Source organism: Balaenoptera ricei, chromosome 1 (genome assembly GCF_028023285.1).
Source record: "Balaenoptera ricei isolate mBalRic1 chromosome 1, mBalRic1.hap2, whole genome shotgun sequence".
Taxonomy (NCBI): domain Eukaryota; kingdom Metazoa; phylum Chordata; class Mammalia; order Artiodactyla; family Balaenopteridae; genus Balaenoptera; species Balaenoptera ricei.
In genome coordinates, this window is record NC_082639.1 from 132,320,230 (window position 1) to 132,341,406 (window position 21,177).

At 33.3% G+C, this 21,177-nt stretch overlaps 1 protein-coding gene across 4 annotated transcripts in view; it reads right to left on the reverse strand.

The window, feature by feature from the left end:
• KIFAP3 (kinesin associated protein 3) overlaps positions 1–21,177 on the reverse strand; it is a 168,954-nt gene that overhangs the window by 65,069 nt on the left and 82,708 nt on the right. For all 4 annotated transcript variants that reach the window (XR_009505374.1, XM_059936022.1, XM_059935996.1 and 1 more), the window contains one exon: positions 6,531–6,631. Coding sequence is in view for 3 of the 4 variants with exons in the window: in XM_059936022.1 (XP_059792005.1) it covers positions 6,531–6,631 (101 nt within the window). In the remaining variant the exon portion in view is untranslated. The remainder of the gene's footprint in view (positions 1–6,530; positions 6,632–21,177) is intronic.

Below are 21,177 nucleotides of genomic sequence, written 5' to 3' on the forward strand. Positions count from 1 at the left end.
AAGATGACTCACAGGTTTCTGCCCTAAACAACAACATGGATGGTGGTGCTAACATTTACCAAAAGACAGAAACCAAAGTAGGAAAAAACTTTAAAGGGAAGACAGTAATTTTGGTTTTGGACATGCTGAATTTAAGCTGCCTATGTGACAGTCTGGTGCAGATAGTCAGTAAAAGTTATAAACACAAGTTTAGAGGACATGTTTGGACTGAAGGTATAATTTTAGGAATTGTCATTTATGGTTGATAACCGAACCTGTAAAGCTGGACCCAATCATTTGGGAGTGTGTATAAAATAAGAAACGAACTCTACTTAATGATAAGAGAAAGGGAAGGGACTTCCCTGGTGGCGCAGTGGTTAAGGATCCATCTGCCAATGCAGGGGACACGGGTTCGAGCCCTGGTCCGGGAAGATCCCACATGCCGCGGAGCAACTAAGCCCGTGCACCACAACTACTGAGCCTGTGCTCTAGAGCCCACAAGCCACAACTACTGAGCCCGCGCGCCACAACTACGGAAGCCCACGTGCCTAGAACCCCTGTTCCGCAACAAGAGAAGCCACTGCAATGAGAGGCCCACACACTGCAACAAAGAGTAGTCCCCGCTTGCTGCAACTAGAGAAAGCCCATGTGCAGCAACAAAGACCCAACCCAGCCAAAAATCAATCAATTAATCAATAAATTTATTTAAAAAAAAGAGAGAGAGAAAGGGAAGATGGATCTGAGAAGCAGCAGACAGAAGAGTAGGAAGAAAAAGGCAGGCCACTTACGCCATTTAGCAGTAATCTAGATTTGTCATGATGAGAGATAGTTGCTATGTAATAAAGGAGAAATGAACAAACCTTAAGCTATACTTTTAAGAAGCCTGTCTACTATTATTGGTAAATAGCATATTAACTTAGTGCATATTATATAAATATATTTTTCTCTTAGTCAAATTGCTAACAACATATGGAAGTCAATCCTAAATTTATAACCTAAAAATTTCTTATGTTTTATCTCAGCGGATACCTTTTTAGATCAACATGCCTTTGTTGACTGGTTAGACCCTATTTTGTTAAATCTTGTTTTGGTTATTCTCTATGTTAGTTCCAAATAACTTCTAAGTTTCAAAAAGGATACATGGTGAACACACAAAAATTAATCTTATTTCTGTATGCTAGCAATGAACACCTGGAAACCAAAATTTAAAAAGCAAATCCACTTACAATTGCTCCCAAAAATACTTAGATATAATTCTAACAAAACTATATGTATATATATATAATTCACTATTTGCTGAGAACTACAAAAACACTATAGCTGGTGAATGGTTGGCATGTATCATGCCTTTTCCCAGAGAGCACTTCTTTAACACAAATGTTGCTGCTAGTGGAATCTTTAATCACTAACACTTAATAATGTTGCAGAACAAAAAAATTCTATGGCAAAGATAAAATAATCTTAATTTATTGGATATACTTTTAACAGATTTTGCTACCTATTAACTGCCAACTAAATTACAAATTAATAAAAATGTAGGTGACAATCCTCTAAAAATGTAAATATATACAGTATGTTTTTCATACTCTAATTAAAAACCCACTATAGATTTCTTCCAAACTTCTCCTAATACAAGAAGCTTTTTTAAAATAACAAAAGTCTGTTTGTTACATCAATGCAATGTTTAGCAAGGCAAAATATCTGTCGCTGTTTACTTGAAATTAACCTTGTAGTATGAAATTTGCCCTTAAGAACGGTGTTACAGGGTGATTTGTTAGAAGCTGAGGGTTTTTGTTTTGCCTTGTTTTTGTAATTTCCACGTTAAGTCCTGTGGTGAAATATTCAGGAGCTAGCTTTTTAAAAAATAATGCACGGTTTAAAACCTTATCCAACACCTACATCCCCAAATCAAGAGAAATCAGGACTAAGTGTGAATGAAATACATCATGATATAGAATTAGTTTTTCATAATAAGAAAGAGAAACATTTCAATTTTAAAGTGTTCACATTTTAAAATAATAGTTTAGTTCAAGCTCTACGTGCAACACTGTCTTTGACTGCTACCCATAGCACTTCAGATGTAAGTGTAATTGCTGACAACTAGGAAATACTAAAACTAGATTTGTTCTGTTTTAACTATGTCCATTGTCATCTTTTACTAATTTAACAGGAAGGCACTAAAAGGCTTCAGCCTGTGCAATGAAGAGGCAATAGTGTTCAATCAGACAAGTCCCATATTGAGTATCAGATACCAAAGACCCAGGACTGAAATCACTGTGTCTAGACTCTCTGGCACCTGACTTCACTTATTTACCAGTGACCAGAGGCCAACCCCTACAGCTCTCTGTATTCACATACACCTCTGCCACCCCCAACCCCCTACCCAAACATCTTTGAATGATTATGGCAGAACTTTGCATGCCTCAGGAATCTCTTCTGACTGGCTACTCCCTAACTCTGCTGTTTGAAGTGATGCTCTGGTTTCTGAACTTCAGCAGATAATGGCAGGCAGGAGCAAAGGGGGCTGTCAGAAAGGACGTTTACCAGCATTCAGCTCAAAAGAAGCGTGTAGATCAAAGAGGGGCCAAATAGGACAACTGTGGTAGAAAACGTGTGGATTACTATGAAGATTCTTGCGCACTGTTCTAGGTAAAATGTTAAATAACACCATGACATCATTACCTAAACATGTACTTTGGCCATTCTATTACCAATAAATACTTTTATAAGCATCTGGATGGCATTTGCACCTATTTAAACAAAACATGCATCTTAGAGGTCTAAATAACAATGAACTGTTAATGTGTACTCTTAACTATTATTAGAATACAACCATTAACTCCTGGTATCCCCAAGTATGCTTACCTGGAACAATTCACCCACTGAGACCATTAAGATCATACATAAAGAAAGACTTGCCCTGACCCTCAAGTTTTACAAAATAGTGGCATAATAGAGGGAAAATATGAGACTATATTGGATAATTAGAGGCAATAAAGTACAAAAGAAGCAAAGCAACATAATATTGGGAGAGACTATGAGGCATGTTGACTTTATAACATCTACTCTGAATATTATATAATTTACAAAAGTGAGCTCTAATTATAGGCTTATGTTAGAGCAACTCACAGTCTATTTCCACCAAAGCCCAGCTCTTTAAGAATGAGAAATCAGTAATCATTTTTCCCCCAAAAGACCATGATCATGCACTAGATACAACCTCTTAAGGTTAATCTAATTTATGAAATGCTATTCCATGAGCCCAATGTTAACACATTGTTTATTTGGACTAATAAAATTCTGATGAAGAAATTTTAGAAAGTATAGGTTTATCCTATGTAACACATATAAGAAAGGGAGTATTTAAATTGGACTCTGAGTGGTTCCAAAATAATGAGAAGCATTTACTAATGGCACCTTATTTTTGTACAGTGTTTCACAGTTTATAAAGTTCCTTTACATATGTATCTAATGGAATTAAAGAATATGACCATATCCCACATCTTTTTTGATCACTGAAATGAATATGAATGACAATTGAACCACTGCTTTCTTACTTTCAAAGTTATTTTAGGCTGCTCATTTGAAAAATTCATTTGTAATACTTGACAATATTTACTAAACAAAAATTAATGTGCATAATTTCAAAGTGAACAGAGTATTACATTAACTCTAATATATTCCAAACTTCAGATATGGTTTTATTTAATAAGTAGGTTAATCAGTTGCTACCACAAATGAGTTCAAAGCTTTGTTAGTATTATAAACATTACTTCAAGGAGTCAATACTTCTGAGAGGAGTATCGTTTTAATTCCTGAAGGAAGCTTGGGAATTTCAATTTAATCCCAAATTTGCTTTCCATGATTCTTTTATTTTACAATGTACTTTTACAATTGGTACTGGGTGGCAATCAAACCATGTCAACTTTTCCCCAAATATGTCAAAGTTGAGCCTTATAAAGTACAAGTTATAGGCTGGATAGCACTTTAGGAACAAACATACTATTCTAGAGTACCATTTGGTTTCTCAAAATATGGCCTCATACTAAAAAGTTTCAGGATGTTTACAACATAATTTGATAACATACTCTCACTATTCTTACCAGGGTTGAGCTTTAAAAACAAAATATAATAAACTAAAACCCCAAAACATTGACCACTGAATGAATTTTGCAAGATTCTGTTCATGAAATACAGACCACAAATGTTCTGAAAACCCCACTGCAGAAATGTTTCATGTTAGAAAATTATCTGGCAAGGAAACAAGCATGAATGTTGTCCTTGAAAAGGTATGGGAGAATTTTCTACAAAGTCTTCAACTGCAATAATAATAATGTTTCAAAAGTAACTTAAACAGGCTTTTATTTCTGATTATTTATTGAAAATAAAGTTTCACATTTTATGTTTGAGATTGTAAATTCTAGGGTATAGAGGGAAGGGTAACTCCAAATTAAATATTTAACAAAAAAAGTTTTCAATCTCTTTTTAGTTTACATTTATTTCTCTTTTATTTAATGTTATTCTCTTTAAAATCTCATCTAGATAAAAACAGTCAATCTAGACAAAAATATCATTCTTTTATCATTGCTTTCCAATTCATATCCTGTAGTCAATGAAGTTCTGACATTAAATGGGATTGGAAAAGGAACACCCTTTGAAACTGTGAAGCAAAACCCCTTGGAACATATGAAGTGAGACTGTAGTAAATCACCTGTAATCCCCCTTTGACATGGCTACTCTTTTATTGAAAACTTGTTTGACAAAGAGTTTGATTACACTTTGTATCGGCTGTAGTCTGACATGTGTTATCTCTATAAGAAGCCTTGCCTTGTTAGATAAAATATGCTGCATATTTGAAGGATGTCTACTTTCTGTAAACAAGCATAATTAGTTTATCCCCTGGTATAAAAGCCTAAGAAATTATCCTTGAGAGTTTATCAGTTTTTTAATTGAGTGTAGATAAAGTATTAAAATTCTGGAATAGCAAATTCAATTTTTAGAACCGTTTTATTAATTTGGGATGAATAGAAGGATTAATAAGAATTAATAAAAACTATGGCCTGTTTTTTACTACATAATAATTATTTGCCAAATAATATACATTTAATAACTTATATTAGGCTAATAAGGAATTATGTAGTAGGAGTCTTAAGAGGATTACTTTAATAAGTATGACTTACTATACATATTCTTCTGAAGTGTCTTTTAGAAGTGTTATTTTTATTGTATATTATACATCCTGCGATTTTGCTTTTTCTATTTTAGAAAGCCATACTATAAAAATAATATTAAAAATCAGCCTAACTAGTGTTCCAATCATCAGATAGTATTCAAATTAGTAGAGCTCAGTTTAATGAAGATTAATGGCACAATAGTGATTCCATGAATGTAAATTCCCTAAGAGTAAAATTACACATGTATAGAATCTCCACCATTATAGTCTATGAAAAAAAAACCACTAAACTCCTTCAAGACAAATAAACCTAACATATGAAATATATCAAGCAACTGAGTTATAGCAAAAATCTTTCTTGAGAGCAGTGCTATAAAAATAAAAGTATTTTGATGAAGCATTTTCCCATCAGAGAACGCAAAGCATTTAAAACCGTCAACCACAAACAAAATTAAAGGGCAAATGACAAAGTTGGGAAACGTCTGTAATATGCCAAGGAATTAAAATAGTTATTATATATAGAGATATTATTTATTAATCCTAAAATATTGACATGCCAATGGAAAAATTATCAAGGGACATGAATGATTTATAACATAATATCAACAATAAGCATGTGAAAAATGTTCAACCTCACCAATATTCACAGAAATGCAAATAAAATGCAAATAAAAAGAAATAGAGACACTCCATTTTTAGAGAAATGATAGTATCCAGTGCTGTTAAAAGTGAAGTGACAGTTGGAAAAAAATCAACTCACATCTTCTTAGAAGGTAATTTGCCCATATTGTGTCAAATACACAAAATACCTTTTGACCTAGTAATTCTACTTTTAGGAATTTAAACTAAAGAAAAAATCGAGATGTGGTTAAGCTTTTACATACTATGATATTTATTCCACATTATTTCATTTGTTTACATACATTTACTTACATCAGTTTTTATGTGATAAACTGGAAAAAAACCTAAATATACAATTTAACAATATTTAAATTATGGTCCACTTATGCAATAAAATAGTATACAACTATTACGAATAATTTTTGAAGAATGTTCAGTGACATGGGAGGGTACTTAACAATATATTAAGTTAAAAAAGCAATATAAAATTACATATGGCATATAATCTCAATACAGTATTTTTTTAACTATGTAGAAGAAAATGTACCAAAATTTTAAATGGTTATCTCTGGGTTTGGGATAACAGAAAGTTACTTTCATTTTTATAATGTTCTGTACTTTCCAGATTGTATATAACAAGTTTATATTATTTTTAAGAGGGGAATTTTAAAGAAAAAACCTATCTGGCAAATCAAGGGAAGAAAGCAAAAAACATATTTTTTGAATGCCTTTTAAAGAAAACACTTAAAGCACTTACTTGTGGTATACAGTCAGTGTATGCAAACATTGATTTAAAGCGGTCATCCATGCTTATGTGGTAAAGAACGCACATTGCTATTTGTTTGTAGTTTTCATTGCCTGCAAATAAGAAATCATGGATATGGTGAGATTTTATATTATGCCATGCATGGCATGGAATGACCACAAAGAAATTAATTTTTTTTGTATAACACACTTAAATTAATGCATTAAAACTTTTAAGCTACTGAATCAAAAAAATCATTATATAACCCTAATTTAGAAAATATTTTGAGCTCCCTATTTCAATTCCAAAGTTTGGAGCACACTATCTATGAAATATCACTAAGTTCCAAGAGATTATATGTATTTTACAAGGTATACTTTTGAAAAAAATTAACCACAAACCTAAGAATTAATTGTTCCCAGTAGCCCACTAAAAAGTAGATTTGGCCACTGGCCCCTCCATCCTTACTGTTTCATCAAAATATGTGATAAACACACTTCATTGACAGTGATAATGTATAAGAAATAGTAAACAAAAAGTATATTTAATTTTTATGAATCAGAAACTGGAAAAATAACAAATAATAAACAAAGTAGAATAGTATTTGCTACAATAAAAAAAAAAATACATGTCCAAAAGAAGACATACAGATTGCCAAAAAACACATGAAAAGATGCTCAACATCACTAATCATTAGAGAAATGCAAATCAAAACCACAATGAGGTATCACCTCACAGCAGTCAGAATGGCCTGGCCATCATCAAAAAAATCTACAAACAATAAATGCTGGAGAGGGTGGGGAGAAAAGAGAACCCTCCCGCACTGTTGGTGGGCATGTAAATTGATACAACCACTATGGAAAACAGTATGGAGATTCCTTAAAAAACTAAAAATAGAACTACCATATGACCCAGCAATCTCACTACTGGACATATACCCTGAGAAAACCATCATTCAAAAAGATACATGTACCACAATGTTCACTGCAGCACTATTTACAGTAGCCAGGACGTGGAAGCAACCTAAGTGTCCATCGACAGATGAATGGATAAAGAAGATGTGGCACATATATACAATGGAATATTACTCAGCTATAAAAAGGAACGAAATTGAGTTATTTGTAGTGAGGTGGATGGACCTAGAGTCTGTCATACAGAGTGAAGTAAGTCACAAAGAGAAAAACAAATACCGTATGCTAAAGCACATATATGGAATCTAAAAAAACGGTACTGATGAACCTAGTGGCAGGGCAGGAATAAAGACGCAGACATAGAGAACAGACTTGAGGACACAGGGGCGGGAAGGGGAAGCTGGGGCGAAGTGAGAGAGTAGCACTGACGTATATACACTACCAAATGTAAAACGGATGGCTAGTGGGAAGCTGCTCCATAGCACAGGGAGATCAGCTCGATGCTTTGTGATGACCTAGAGGGGTGGGATAGGGAGGGTGGGAGGGAGGTTCACGAGGGAGGGGATATGGGGGTATATGTATACATATAGCTGATTCACTGTTTTGTACAGCAGAAACTAACACAACATTGTAAAGCAATTATACTCCAATAAAGATGGAAAAAAAATACATGACTATAAAATGCTAAAGGGTAGAGATAATAAGCATAGTCTAAGGATTGACTCAGAACTTCTGAGGTAAGATTATTCTAGTTTCGTACACCTTGAAACTGAAAAAAGAAAAGTGAATGATATATCATAGATTTGAAAAATAAAATGGGACTTTAATATGTCATGTAGTCCTTCTACATGCTTTCAGACAGACCATATTTTAAGGATCTACTTATGATCTCAAAGTCAGTGACAAAACTTGAGCTAGAAAAGTTTAGCTAAAAAGTTTTATCCAAAAAACAATATTATTTTTAAAAAATTTGGGCTATGAGAAATCCTTGGAGATATTTGGAGTTTTAAAACAAAATCAAGGATATACATAAATTTAGTTGATAAATAACATATCAAGAAAATTTTAAATATACTGTGACATGGAGGATAAATTCAGCACCTTTATTCTTGTGTCTACCATAGTATAAAATTACTAAAATACTTCGTGTTTTTTAAAAATACTATTTTATATTCTTATTAAATTTTTTAGATATTAGGTTATCTCTTTATGAGGTGGTGAGAAATTCTTAGGGGACATACCTTGGTATTCTTATAGGCTTAGTATAGCATATGGAAGTTTCTCAGTAAATACCTGCTGATTGATTCTATTTTTAATATCTAAAAAGCCTGGTGACTATAGTTAACATACTGTATAGTACATCTGAAAGTTGCTAAGAGAGTAAATCTTAAAAGTTCTTACAACCAGAAAAAAAGTAATTATGTGAGGTGATGGATGTGGTAACTAATCTTAAAGTGGTAACTTTTATAGTTAACTACCCTTATATCTAACCTTATATATTTTGCAATATATACATATATCGAGCCATCACCTTAAACTTACATACTGTTATATGTCAGTTAGATCTCAATAAAGCTGGAAAAAAAAACAATGTTATGTTTAAAAAATCAGAGGCTAAAACTGAAAAAATAAGCACATTTAGTCAAAGACAGAAATTACTAGTTCTACAAGATTTTCAGATTTGACACAAAAGTGTTTTAAGTTTCCAGGTGTTTTTTAAAAACATATAGTGACCCTCTCTCTAGCCTCTTGCTTTCCTGGAGCTTATATGTTAAATAAAAAATATATCATATGGTAAGGAAGAACAATGTGAGTCTTCAAAATAATCTGTCAAATAAATTTTATCATCCTTATGTTTCAGATGAGGAACTTAACACTTGGAGAAAAATAAATACTTCCTACACAGCCTTGTAAGTGGGTGTTTTAGGGCTTTAAACACAGGTTTCTCTGACTCCAGAATTTTCACCAGAGGTGAAGTTATATACACCAGAGGTATATTACAGTATCTCTCAAACATTTTTATATCATAAGGTAAAACAGTCTTTCAAGTAAGATATTATTATCAGGTATAAAAGACTGAAATACACTGACATATGATAGAATAAAACACATTTTAAAAACAGAATTTTTAAAAATCAAGACTTTTGCATCTTTTTAAATTGTTTGGCTAAAGCCTATTTCCTATGGCTTTCTATCAATGTAAAAATGAATTCTTGGCATAAAACAAAAACAATAAAATCTAGCATATGTTCATCAGATGAATACATACTAGTAAACATTTTCATCTTAACTAAAAATCTATGAATTCACTAACTTAACCACTTGGAATACAACATATGCAGGAACTACATCTGGAGGAAAACGTAATGCAAAAACTGTGAAATTACTCCAAAAAAGAGAAAAGTAGAGACTAACTGGGTGTTCCCAACCCCAGTATTTTGCTCTTGGGATCAGAGCAATCTAAATAGAAAAGACTCATAGATTTTAATAAATCACATTTTTACACCGCTGAAGGCATTCATTTATACTTATTCTAGTATAAAACACACTTGCCATAGGAAAACAAATCTTTGCATAGGTTTGCATGATACGTAGATTAAAAATGAAAAATTCCAACTTTATTCTCCAGAGAGGAAAGTATCCCTTAGGGGTTTGGTCAGATTATACTTCACAGTATTTAGTTTTTCTCCAGGGACTGAGGTATTTTAAAATCTTTTCAAGTAAGTTCCTACAGCAAACTCATATTCTGAAGGCACAGTCTCTCTTTCCCTGCTATTACAGTTTCTTTCTATATGTTGTTCAGCTGTGGGTAGGTTCTAGTCCTACTTAATTTTTTCAAAATACTATTTGAAAATATTTTCTCTATGTAATGGATTCACTGAAAAGTAGGATTCCAAGTCACACAACTTACTAAATAAATGGTAGAAGAAACAGAGAAATCAATATCCAATATAAAAGATTGTTTAACATCAAAGTAAATAATCAGACATTAAAATTCAGTGTGGAACTAAGAATGAAAAAAGACACTATTCTATGTTTGAGGATTGTCTGTTTACTGCTGGTTATCAATGAAAGGATTCTAAAATGCAATGTTCTAAAGTGGTACATCAATTCATGTAAGGTGAGAGGAAAGAAAGATTCACCTTTAAGAGATCTGTACCCCATAAAGAGAATAACAAGGAAGGTCCTTCTAGAGCAAATTACATACACATATATATATGATTATATATCTATATCACTTCCAAAGGATAACTCAGGATAAAGGATATGTGATAGAATAGAAAGCCTAGAGAAAAGTCCTAAAATTACAATAATTTTTAAAAAGTAGATGAATAACATATGCAAGAAACATCTCAGATTCAACAATAATTTATATTACTTTCTTTTTCTACAGCAAAACTAAATATTTAGCTTCAAAAAGTAGGATGAGTCATTCTACTGCCAGTTCTAATTCTGCTCTTGTGTGCTTTCTCTTTCTCCTTCTCTCCCCATACTCATGGCCAAAGGTGAAAGATCCTTGCAGTTCTCCAGTACCTTCCTAATTCTTCTTTATCTGTGATCTTCTATTTAAAAACCTATGTAAAGCAACTAAACTCCAATAAAAATTAATTTTAAAAAAGGTGGGAGGCTGGGGGGACAGGCAGGAAGTATATGGGAAATTAATGTCCTTTCTGCTCAATTTTGCTATGAACCTTAAATTGCTCTAGAAAATAAAGCTTGATTTAAAAAAAGGCTCTGAACATATGCCCAATTTCCCATAATCTTTACCTAAAATGATTATCATGCTCCAAAAATGTGCTAAAACTAAAGGACTGAAGAAAACAGAAGCTCAAGGATTACAAGGCTATCCCAAAAGATTCGTGGATAGCCAGTCTTTCTATAACTACAATTCTTTGAGAGAAGGGAAGAGAGAAAGAGTTAAGCAAACTGATAGTTCCTCTTGTATGTTAAGCATGTATTTTCTCATTTAACTCTTGTAACAACTGAAAAGGTAGGTATTATCTTTGATCTGGATGTGAGGCAATGACATTCATTAAGGTTATGAATCCTTCAAAAGGAAACACAGCTCGTGAATCTGAGATTCAAACCTAGGTCGGACTACAAAGCCTGTGTGCATGTACTCTCTACTAAGCCTTCCAGGAAGCAGCAGGAAGGGTGAAATAATGCCAAATAAACATAAATTATTATCATCATTCCTTAGTGGCACAGTACCGGAAAGAAATGCAGTTAAGAAGGGACTCTATGGAGAAAGAGGTGAGACGATGGTAGAAGAGGAGAAGAGGGGAGATGAAATGAAGAAAAACAGTTATTTATCAGAGTACCTGTGCCCAGATGCAATAGGTTCCAATGGATGAAAGATCTTGACAGGGACAAATTGCATTATCCCCCAAGCAGTTTGGGGGACTAGATCTATAGCAGTTCTGAAACTCACTCTCACTGAATTGGACAAGAACTGCTATCAAGCAGTGTTTGATTTTATGAGAAAAACAAGGTGCTAGAAGCTTAAAAGTTGAGTAGAGTGGTAAACAGAGGCAGTAAAATGCTGTGGTTCAAATCTCAGGCTCTGGAGGCAGACTGCTTGGGTTCAATTTGTGGCTCTGCCACTTACTAGCATAAATGGCCTTTTGAGTGTTATTTAAATTCTCTGTGCTTCAGTTTCTTCATCTGTGAAACTGGAATAACAACTGTACCTATCTCAAAGAGTTGTTATGTGAAGATTAGGTGAAAGAATCCTGGTAAAACAATTAGTACTGAGTCTGACACACAATAAACTGAATCAATAAATGTCATTTCTTAGTGTTATTATGTTGATAATAACACTTTTCTGTTTTACCAAGAGAGCACTATTTTCACGTTCCCCTAATATATATGTTGTCTTTGTGGTTTTCTATCCTCAAGATTTGACCATAGTTAGAGGTAATGTAGGTTTAAGAGGCAGCCAAGATTCCTCTGAGATGAGCTAGACAGGGTTCACAGGTATATTCTGAGCCTGTGGTTGAGCCACTTGTCCCTAGTCACTTTCCTATAAAGCTCTGCTATACACAAAGTACGGGCTTAGGAGAGTCACCTCATCCCTCAAGGCTCCACTCAGTGACCAGTATCTGATAAGGACCCTTCATCAGTCTCATAGGGTTATAAATCCCTTAATCAGAACAAAAATTGGGAAAAGAAAATAATCAAAGGACAGACTATTGTCATCAGTACGTGTTCCTCCACCACCACTACCACAAACACACTGTGACCCTCTCTTCCTTCTTTCATGCTTCCTTGTCTGTAACAGAACTTAATTTCACTCCTAGAGTGGAGAATAGCTGTGGAGGCAACGGGGTACAAAAAGATGAAAGGACACAGAGAGAGAAGTCTGAGAACACAGAAGACAAACCTCACTATTAGCTATATTACTTCATTTACCTTTAAGTTTCATGTCCCAGGCAAATAAAATGTACAGGTGTTTCCCCATTTGTTTGAGCTGAGCACAACCAAACAAAAGAAACTGGAATATGACCAGAGATATTTTTTTTCCCTTGAGGAAAGTGTGAAAGGAGGTGATGACAGATATAAGGGACTACAATATTGTACTCAGAGGTCTATATAACCCAAGTTGCTGATATGTCCTCTAGATTTTATCTGGGTAAAGGTTCCCTAGAATTCAATCAATTGATTTACAAATATCTATAAAATTGATTTTCTTCTCATTTTGTATTTATTTAGGGAATGAAAAAAGATACAAGATGACACTTGGTTTTTTATTCAGAAAAAAAGATGGAAATATTTTATAAATGGTTGTTACCCATATGTTACCTTGATGATTCTAATTCATATCTTATTGTTTCAAATCACATATTTCCAATCTCCTCTAAAGAACTGCAATGTTTGAAGGAAGATTATAGTATATCAACCACAGGTGTCATATTCATTGAATCATAAATGATTATACAAGTGATTAATTGCTTGATAAAAACACAGCCTATAACTTTACGGTATCTAGCAGATATCTGACAGCTACAGCAAAAGGACAAAATATTGTAGGAGAAAAGTGAATACCTGGAGGGGGAAGATGTCTGGAAATAACCTAAATTCATCTCTTCAAACACAGCTGCACACAGAAAGTAGAGGCTTTCTGGCAGCCAACATTTATTATTACTTAAAGACTAATTTAAAGATCACATAGCAATAAACAGCAATTAAGAGAGATTAAATGGTCCAAGTAAAATTAAAGCTTATCCCTTATTATAAGCTAATAATAGTCTTCTTCATTCACTGGAAGAAAAGATATCTGAGTTCTTAAAAAATAAATCTCAAAAAAAAAAAATCTTGCATATCCTAAACGAATTTGGGGCTGGGAGTTATGATTTTCCCATAAGAATTCATGATGAAGAACCATAAACTCCAGCAAACCAACTATGATTTCTCTACACCATACCAATGGCAGACATTTCAAAAGGGCTCCTTTAAGACTTACAGACATCAATTATTCCCTAGTGACATCCCAAGTTAAAGCAGTCTGCCAATAGCAGTCGCTATGCTGGCAAAGCACCAAAGGCTCTGTGAATTTTGAGCAGAGCAGTGAAAAGACTGAATATTTTGAGCACTAGGTCCTTCATGACTATAGGTGGCTTAGTCAGATCTGTTCAAGTAATAAGGCCACGGTGAAAATAAAATGGCCTAGTCATTATGATTCCTTTGGTATTTATGGTAATAAACATGAATCATGATGAAGTCACCGGCTATTAAATGCAGAGGTCATAAGTACTTCGATAGGATTTCCACAGAAATTCACTGTTAATTAGCTGGATCATTATTTGAACGCGTTACTGAATTAACTTAGCAGTTGTGCAGCCATTCCCCTCAAAACTGGTCATTCCCAGCTGAGGGCAGTTAATGCCTTAACAAACTGGTCATTAACTCCAGCAACTGATTTTGTGGGAATTATTGCACTTACTCGTTCAAGATTTTTTTTTTTTCTTTTTAAAGAAATTTGCAGCTGTAGTTCAGCTGGAGCAACTGACGGAGAAAAAAAGTCAGCTCTCTGGGTTGCTCTCACGATCGATTTTCTGCCAATTAAAGGGGAAACACATGCTGATGGGTTTTGAATTTTAAAATGTCTTCAGTTTTTTCCATCTCTGAAGTGATTAGTAAAGACACCATTTAGCTACTAATTTTGTAAGATACTTGGGATTTTCCATTCACAGTTCAGTCAAGCAGAAATATGAGTTCTGAACACCAGAACTCAAAGCCAAATTTCCACTGCTGCAGTAGACCCAGCCCAATACTTTGTAAAAGCAGAGTGAGAACACAAATTATGGGTCACATTATTAGCCAGATTCTCATTCCCTTCTGCACTCCATGTCTTCATTCAAAGTAGAAAACTCCCTTCGAAGTCACAAAGGGTCCATGAAAAGATAAGAGAAGTGGGGATATAAGCACCCCTATATTAGAATAGAGCAGCATTAAGGTGATAAATTACCCCTAGAAAGTCTATGTGAGTACAACATACTTCAAAAATCACAACTGCCTTTAAGTTTACTGTAGAGTTGGAGCCTTTAAAGCTCTATCACTATAGTGAAAATGCCACAGGCAAAACCACCACTTACAAGATAATTGCAACAATTATTGAACACATATATTGACTATACTGAAATACACTAAACATATACTGCAGGTAGATTAGGTAATCTTTTGTACACATTTCCATATCATTTTATGTTTAACTTATTAGCGCACATACTGCAGATACATAACCAGCATAACTAGATAGATAGCCTTAGTTAAAACTTGAATTTGGAGAGACCAATTTTTAAGATTGAAACTCTACTGGAGAGTCTTCTCTTCTAGAATGGATTTGTTCAGTCAAATCTAACAGAGATTTGAAATGAATAGATAAAAGCCAATGGTTTTTTAACTGTGAGTTCAGGGGGGAAAATGTCAGAATGTATAGGTTACAATGATCAGTATGAAAACAAGCATAACAATAGTTTTGTGATACAGTGGTTCATGGATAAATGTTTCTTGTGCTAAATTATTTAATTTAAAAACTATAAGAAACTGAAATTGTAAATCTACCATTAAGCTTAACAGCCTTGTCACATTAAGACGTATTCATGAAATAAGTACTCTAAAATTCAGCACTTTTGATATATTTCACTCTCTTTTAGTATGTACAACTGTACATTTCACCATGTACACCATGTTTATTTTTAAAATATTTTCAACATGTTTCAATTACTTTATTACCTTGTCTGTAGTGTTCTTTTATCCAGAGCATACTACAACAACTTATTTATAATACACCCTACAAAATATGCATACTTGTAGTACGAACGATAAGGGCCAAAATAAAGCCCTTAACAATGGCTGCTTTCTAGCCTACAGGTCCACATCATTGACTTAATGTACTTTGGTCAGTTTTTACCACCTAGAAATGGAGAGACCCCAGGCAATATTCACACACAGAGTATTGGAACCAGCTGGTGATAGAAGAATCCGAAGAAAAAAGGCTTCTTGATTTAATTGGGAAAACAGGAGGAAGCATAAATTTTACTGCCATTAATAACTTCAAGCAATCTTGATATGACTCTGCTTCACCCTGACGGCCAGACATGTGCTTTTTGTTAAAGTGTTTGACACATCTGACCCCTATTGTTTGCTCACTTGATCAGGTAAGAAAATGCAGGTTTATTTATAGGATAAATGAGGCCTATTAAAATGAGAAACAGTGCAGTAGTCTATGACGAGCTGTGTACTGAAATAGATGTGTGAAATTCCATAACAGTTTTGTAATAAACAGGCCAAATGAAGTTATAAAAAAAAAAATCTACTTTAAGTTTCTTAAAGAAATCATCATAAACGCAACTTAGTTTTTTAAAAATGGAAAATACCTCCTAATTGGAAAATATTTTGACCATTTCCAGTTTTTAATAAACAAGTCAGAAAAGGTCATTTAGAAAATATTATTCTCTTTAAAAAATAAAGACAAGCTTTATGTCTTCATTTTATGATACTTTAAAAATTATAAATTAAGTCATTAATATATAATGAAAAAAGTAAATTTAACATTATGGGGGAATTTCAAAGGTGTTCAGAACTTAACTTTTTCAATTTTCTTTTAAGGACATATGACAGAATGGTCACAGAAAATAACCCTTAATTTTTAAGTGATCAAAGTTTAGAGTCTAACAGTATCTACTCTGGCAATCTCCAACAATAAGGGAAATCAGACTTGTCTCAACCGGAAGAAATCAAACATTTATCACTTAACTCTTGACCTGGTCTGACTCCCTACATGTTGATAAAATCTTTCTACAGCCTTGGAAAATGCCCTGAAACCCAGATTACCTAATGTAATCTAGATCAAGATGAATCAGGTGCCATTCTTACTCTCAAAACCATTCTGGGTCTACTCACAGAATGTAGAAAAATTTATATCCATTTCGAGCACCTTAGAAACTCTAATTTACCTTCCATTGAAGAGAATATGGTCTAACATTTGGATCCATTTTGAAATGATTCATGTGGAATTATGAAACAGGCATGACAATGTGCTATTGAATCTAGGAATCCTAATTTTTCTGCCATAACCAATAAAATTAGTTTCAGCAAATTAGCATAGATTCACAACCCTCAAATGTAAAGGAATCAAAATTTACACAGATAGGGAAGAAAAGAAATGAGATGACAGCTAAAGGTAAAAGAGTGACGAGTCAAGAAGAATCTTTATTAAGATGGATGAAATAATAGTATATTTGTATGTCAATAGGAATGATCTAATAGAGAGGGAAAAATTAATGATGTGGGACAGAGAGGAGAACTGCTGGAGCAAGAATCTTGAGTAGGCGAGAGAATGAAATAGGGAGGGAGTATGGCTTATGGTAAGAGTAGATGCAAAGTATAGACACAGATGCAGGCAGGAGGGTAAGTGTGGCAACAGAAACTCATGGAAATTCTTTTCTGACTGCTTCTATTTTCTCAGTGAAACAGGAAGCAAAACAAGGTAATGAGATGAGGATGAGGATGAGGTGTTGGATTTAGAAGTAGAAAGTAGAGGAATGAAATTCTCACCTAAAAGAGTGGGAGAATGACTAGACAAAGAAAATGTAGTATGATTGCTGGGCAGCATTAAAGGTCTAGTACTGATTATCCAGAATTTTCTGTATGTTTCTGTCCCTCTGTGCTCAGGGTCTTCCATCTCCATTTTCCTACACCATGACATCCATCCCCCAACTCCCCTCACGAAGCACCAAAGAAACTGGTAAAAATGATTCTTACTAATATGTGAGTGGTCCAAAGGGCAAGGAAAGAAATATAACTAAATGTCTAAGAGAAAATAAGTATTATCCTATGGAAATGGGAGTGTTTGGGTCTTGCCTAGAAATCCAAATATAAAATTAAGAAAATATATTTTGGGAAAACCAAACATGCCTTCTAGCTACATTTAACCTGCTAGTTTGAGACTCCTGATGTATTGTTACTGCCAGAAGTGTTTGCATTTAATGGGAATTAAAAGCTTTAAAAGAATGCTCTAATTCATTGGTTTTCAAAATGTGGTTTGAGGACCCCGAAAGGGGATCCACAAAGTCACACCATTTTTATAACAATCATAATATATTATTTTCATTTTTTTTACTCTCATTATTTCATAAGAGGCTACATGACATAATATACATGACATATATGACATACGATTTCACAGCATATTGTTGAGGGAGATATGAGAGCCAGCTGTTGTCTACTAAGTCTAACTATAAAGAGATTTGCAGAAGTAAAATTATGTCCACTCCTCTCAGTAATTTTTGTTTTGTTTTAGAAAAGAGTTATTTTTCATAAAAATACTTATGTTAACATGTAGCAGGTTATTTTAAAATAAATATGTAACACTTTTTCAATTTTATTTTTGAATACAATTAATATCCATAAATATAACTCTGCATAAACAAAAAATCTCTGGGGGTCCTCAGTTATTTTTAAGAGTATTAAAAGGTCCCGAGACCAAAAGTTTGAAAACTGATGCACTAATCATTGAATTACAACAATCACCTAATAAACAGGGAACTTACAAAACAGCAGAGAAAGTGGGGAAAGTGGTCATTGTCTATAATTTACAGGTAGCTACCTAATCTGCTTAACCATTAGGTTGTTGTGCCTATTCTATTTTTGTTTTAACAAATCCAAAAATTCATGTTTATAAGATAAGACCTGTATATTTTGTAAGGTTTATTCCCTTGAGTTTAAATTCCTTTGAAAATCAAGTTAAAAACTGAAAGGCTGACATGAAAACTCAGACATCACTCAATTTAAAATACATATCAATGTCATTCACAAATGGGGAAAAAAAACAGTGTGAATTAACTCAAAGTTGTCCCAAAGAGTTCATCAGTGAAATTTGGCAGTTTTTTAATAATATTATTAAGTATGGACCCTGTAATACACTGTCTCCGTGATGTTTAAGCTTTATGCACGAAGCGATGTCATGCTGAGCTAGGATCTTCCAAAGAATACATTTCAGTTGTATTTTTATGCTTGCTTCTGTGCTAACATCATCCCCAAGCACATTAAACAATACTCAGCGTATGAAACATCCAAGCCAAAGCAACTGAGAGGCAAATAAGAAAAACATTATTTGCCTGTTGCATCTGACAGAAAGCTAAGAAAATTTAGTTTTTCCAGTTACTTTTGAAACACTGTCAGTGCATTCTCCAGGGAACTGAAGAATACACTACGACAAGGAATTTCCTTGCCATCTCCCAACCCAGGATATTCTGACATAAGGAAGCACTCTTGAGACATATCAATGTCAAACGGTTTAAGGACTTATGACAAGGGAATATTTTTTTAATGATCTGATTCCTAGATGAGCCAAGAAATCTTTGAACACTTTAAAAAGTTAACTCAATATCATAAAAAACCTGAACAAACTGTCTAACAATTACATAAGTAAAGGCAAACTTCGTAGGTCCAATTCAATTTGCAAATAATCACAATTGATGAAACCACTGGCTATGATAGGTCTCCCAGATGGTAACATAAAGTTACTAAGCATAAGAAACTATGTCATGTACAGGGATTAAGAGTACTGAAAAGATTATAAATTGATACTGAACTAAGCAGAGATAAGTTTAAGATCTTTATGAAATCTTAGGAAAATAACATATCAAAAAATGAAATAAGAAATGAATAATTTTGGTGGTATTTAGGAAAATAAAAACAAAGGAATTTAGATATAAGCTTTTATAACCTTTAGATATAAGGTTTTCCAAGGACCCAAGTAAAAATTTTGAAATACTTGGGGAAATAATGCCTTCTTTCTCTATGCCTAGGAAAAGATCAAAACTATTCAAGCAAATTAATTTCAGGATAAGTTGAGAAAGAACATTTTAAATGATGATTTCTAAAATCCCTTATTAATCCCTTTATGTGTCCCTGATGTCAAAGGAAAAAGCTAAATTCAAACTTTCTAAGTGAAATACTCATATGATAAAACAATATCAATATAATTTTTAGTTCTGTTGAACTACAATATTTGGTTCTGTTCAGAGCCTCACATGGCAAAAGAGCTGAGCTATAACATAACTTCTTTACCTTTAATAATTATTCAAATCACAAAACCTTCCTCAAGTACATATTTTTTTTCCAGTTATTTGGCAATTCTCACAACAGCAGGGGTCGCAATGTACTAGGTTAAATGTTTCAGGACACAAGGGAAGGGGATTAAATGTTCATATAGCACAGCTTTATTAGAGCCTGAAATATTCATGATTCATTATACTCTAGTTAAAATAATTTATTATCAAGTATAAAAAGATTTTTCAGTTATGGGGTCCCCAAATAATAATAAAGAAAACCTACTTAATATCTGATAGCATTTCCAGTTGAAACAGCATCCCTTAAAAATCACTTCTGAAAAGTTCTACCAGATGTATAGCTCTACAAAAGTGCTTCTGCATTTTTTGCATCTTTTAAAAATTAAGTGATTTCTATATAGAAATGGGTAATTTTAAATTCAGACAGTCATTTGTCAATGTGAACATATAATGAACAAAGAATTTTTATCTAATGAAAAAAGCAAACTGACCAGTCATATTATAATAAACTACATGCTCTTTAATTCCTTCTCCATAACTACAGTGAAGAAAATGCACCTCAAATTCTTTAAATATTTGATTTACAGAAGGTTTTTTTTTCCCTTTCAAAAAAAATTTCAACTCCACGGAATCATTCCAAGTACTATCCAAGGAGTAACCTACATAATTTAGATTATCTACTGTTCAACACATTAAAAATCCAAAAGAGACAGTGATATTTCTGAAGATTTGAAGGAAAAGACGTCTAATCACTTCCCCTAGTTCAGTTTTCTAACTGAACATCAAATCAGAGGACATAAAATCAATGATTAAGTCATAAGTAGAATTTAAAAAGAATAGAAAAAATAGAAAATATAGTGCATTGCACAGAGAAATGGCAAAATACTGCTTCATGAACGTTTAAAAAAATTACATATATTAAACACAGTGTGTAATATATATCACAAAATATAGTGTATATTAATATACACACATACATACACATACATATACATCACATACACATGTGAGTATTGGGTTGCAATGTGCAATATAATACTATAGTCTGGGGTAAAAGATATTTGAAAGGCACTGCTCTAGATGAATTATTTCCTATGCCTTCAAAATCTATGCTCTCTATAGTTCCAACTTCTATATAATTGTAGTGGCCAAAAATCAGAGATATTAAAT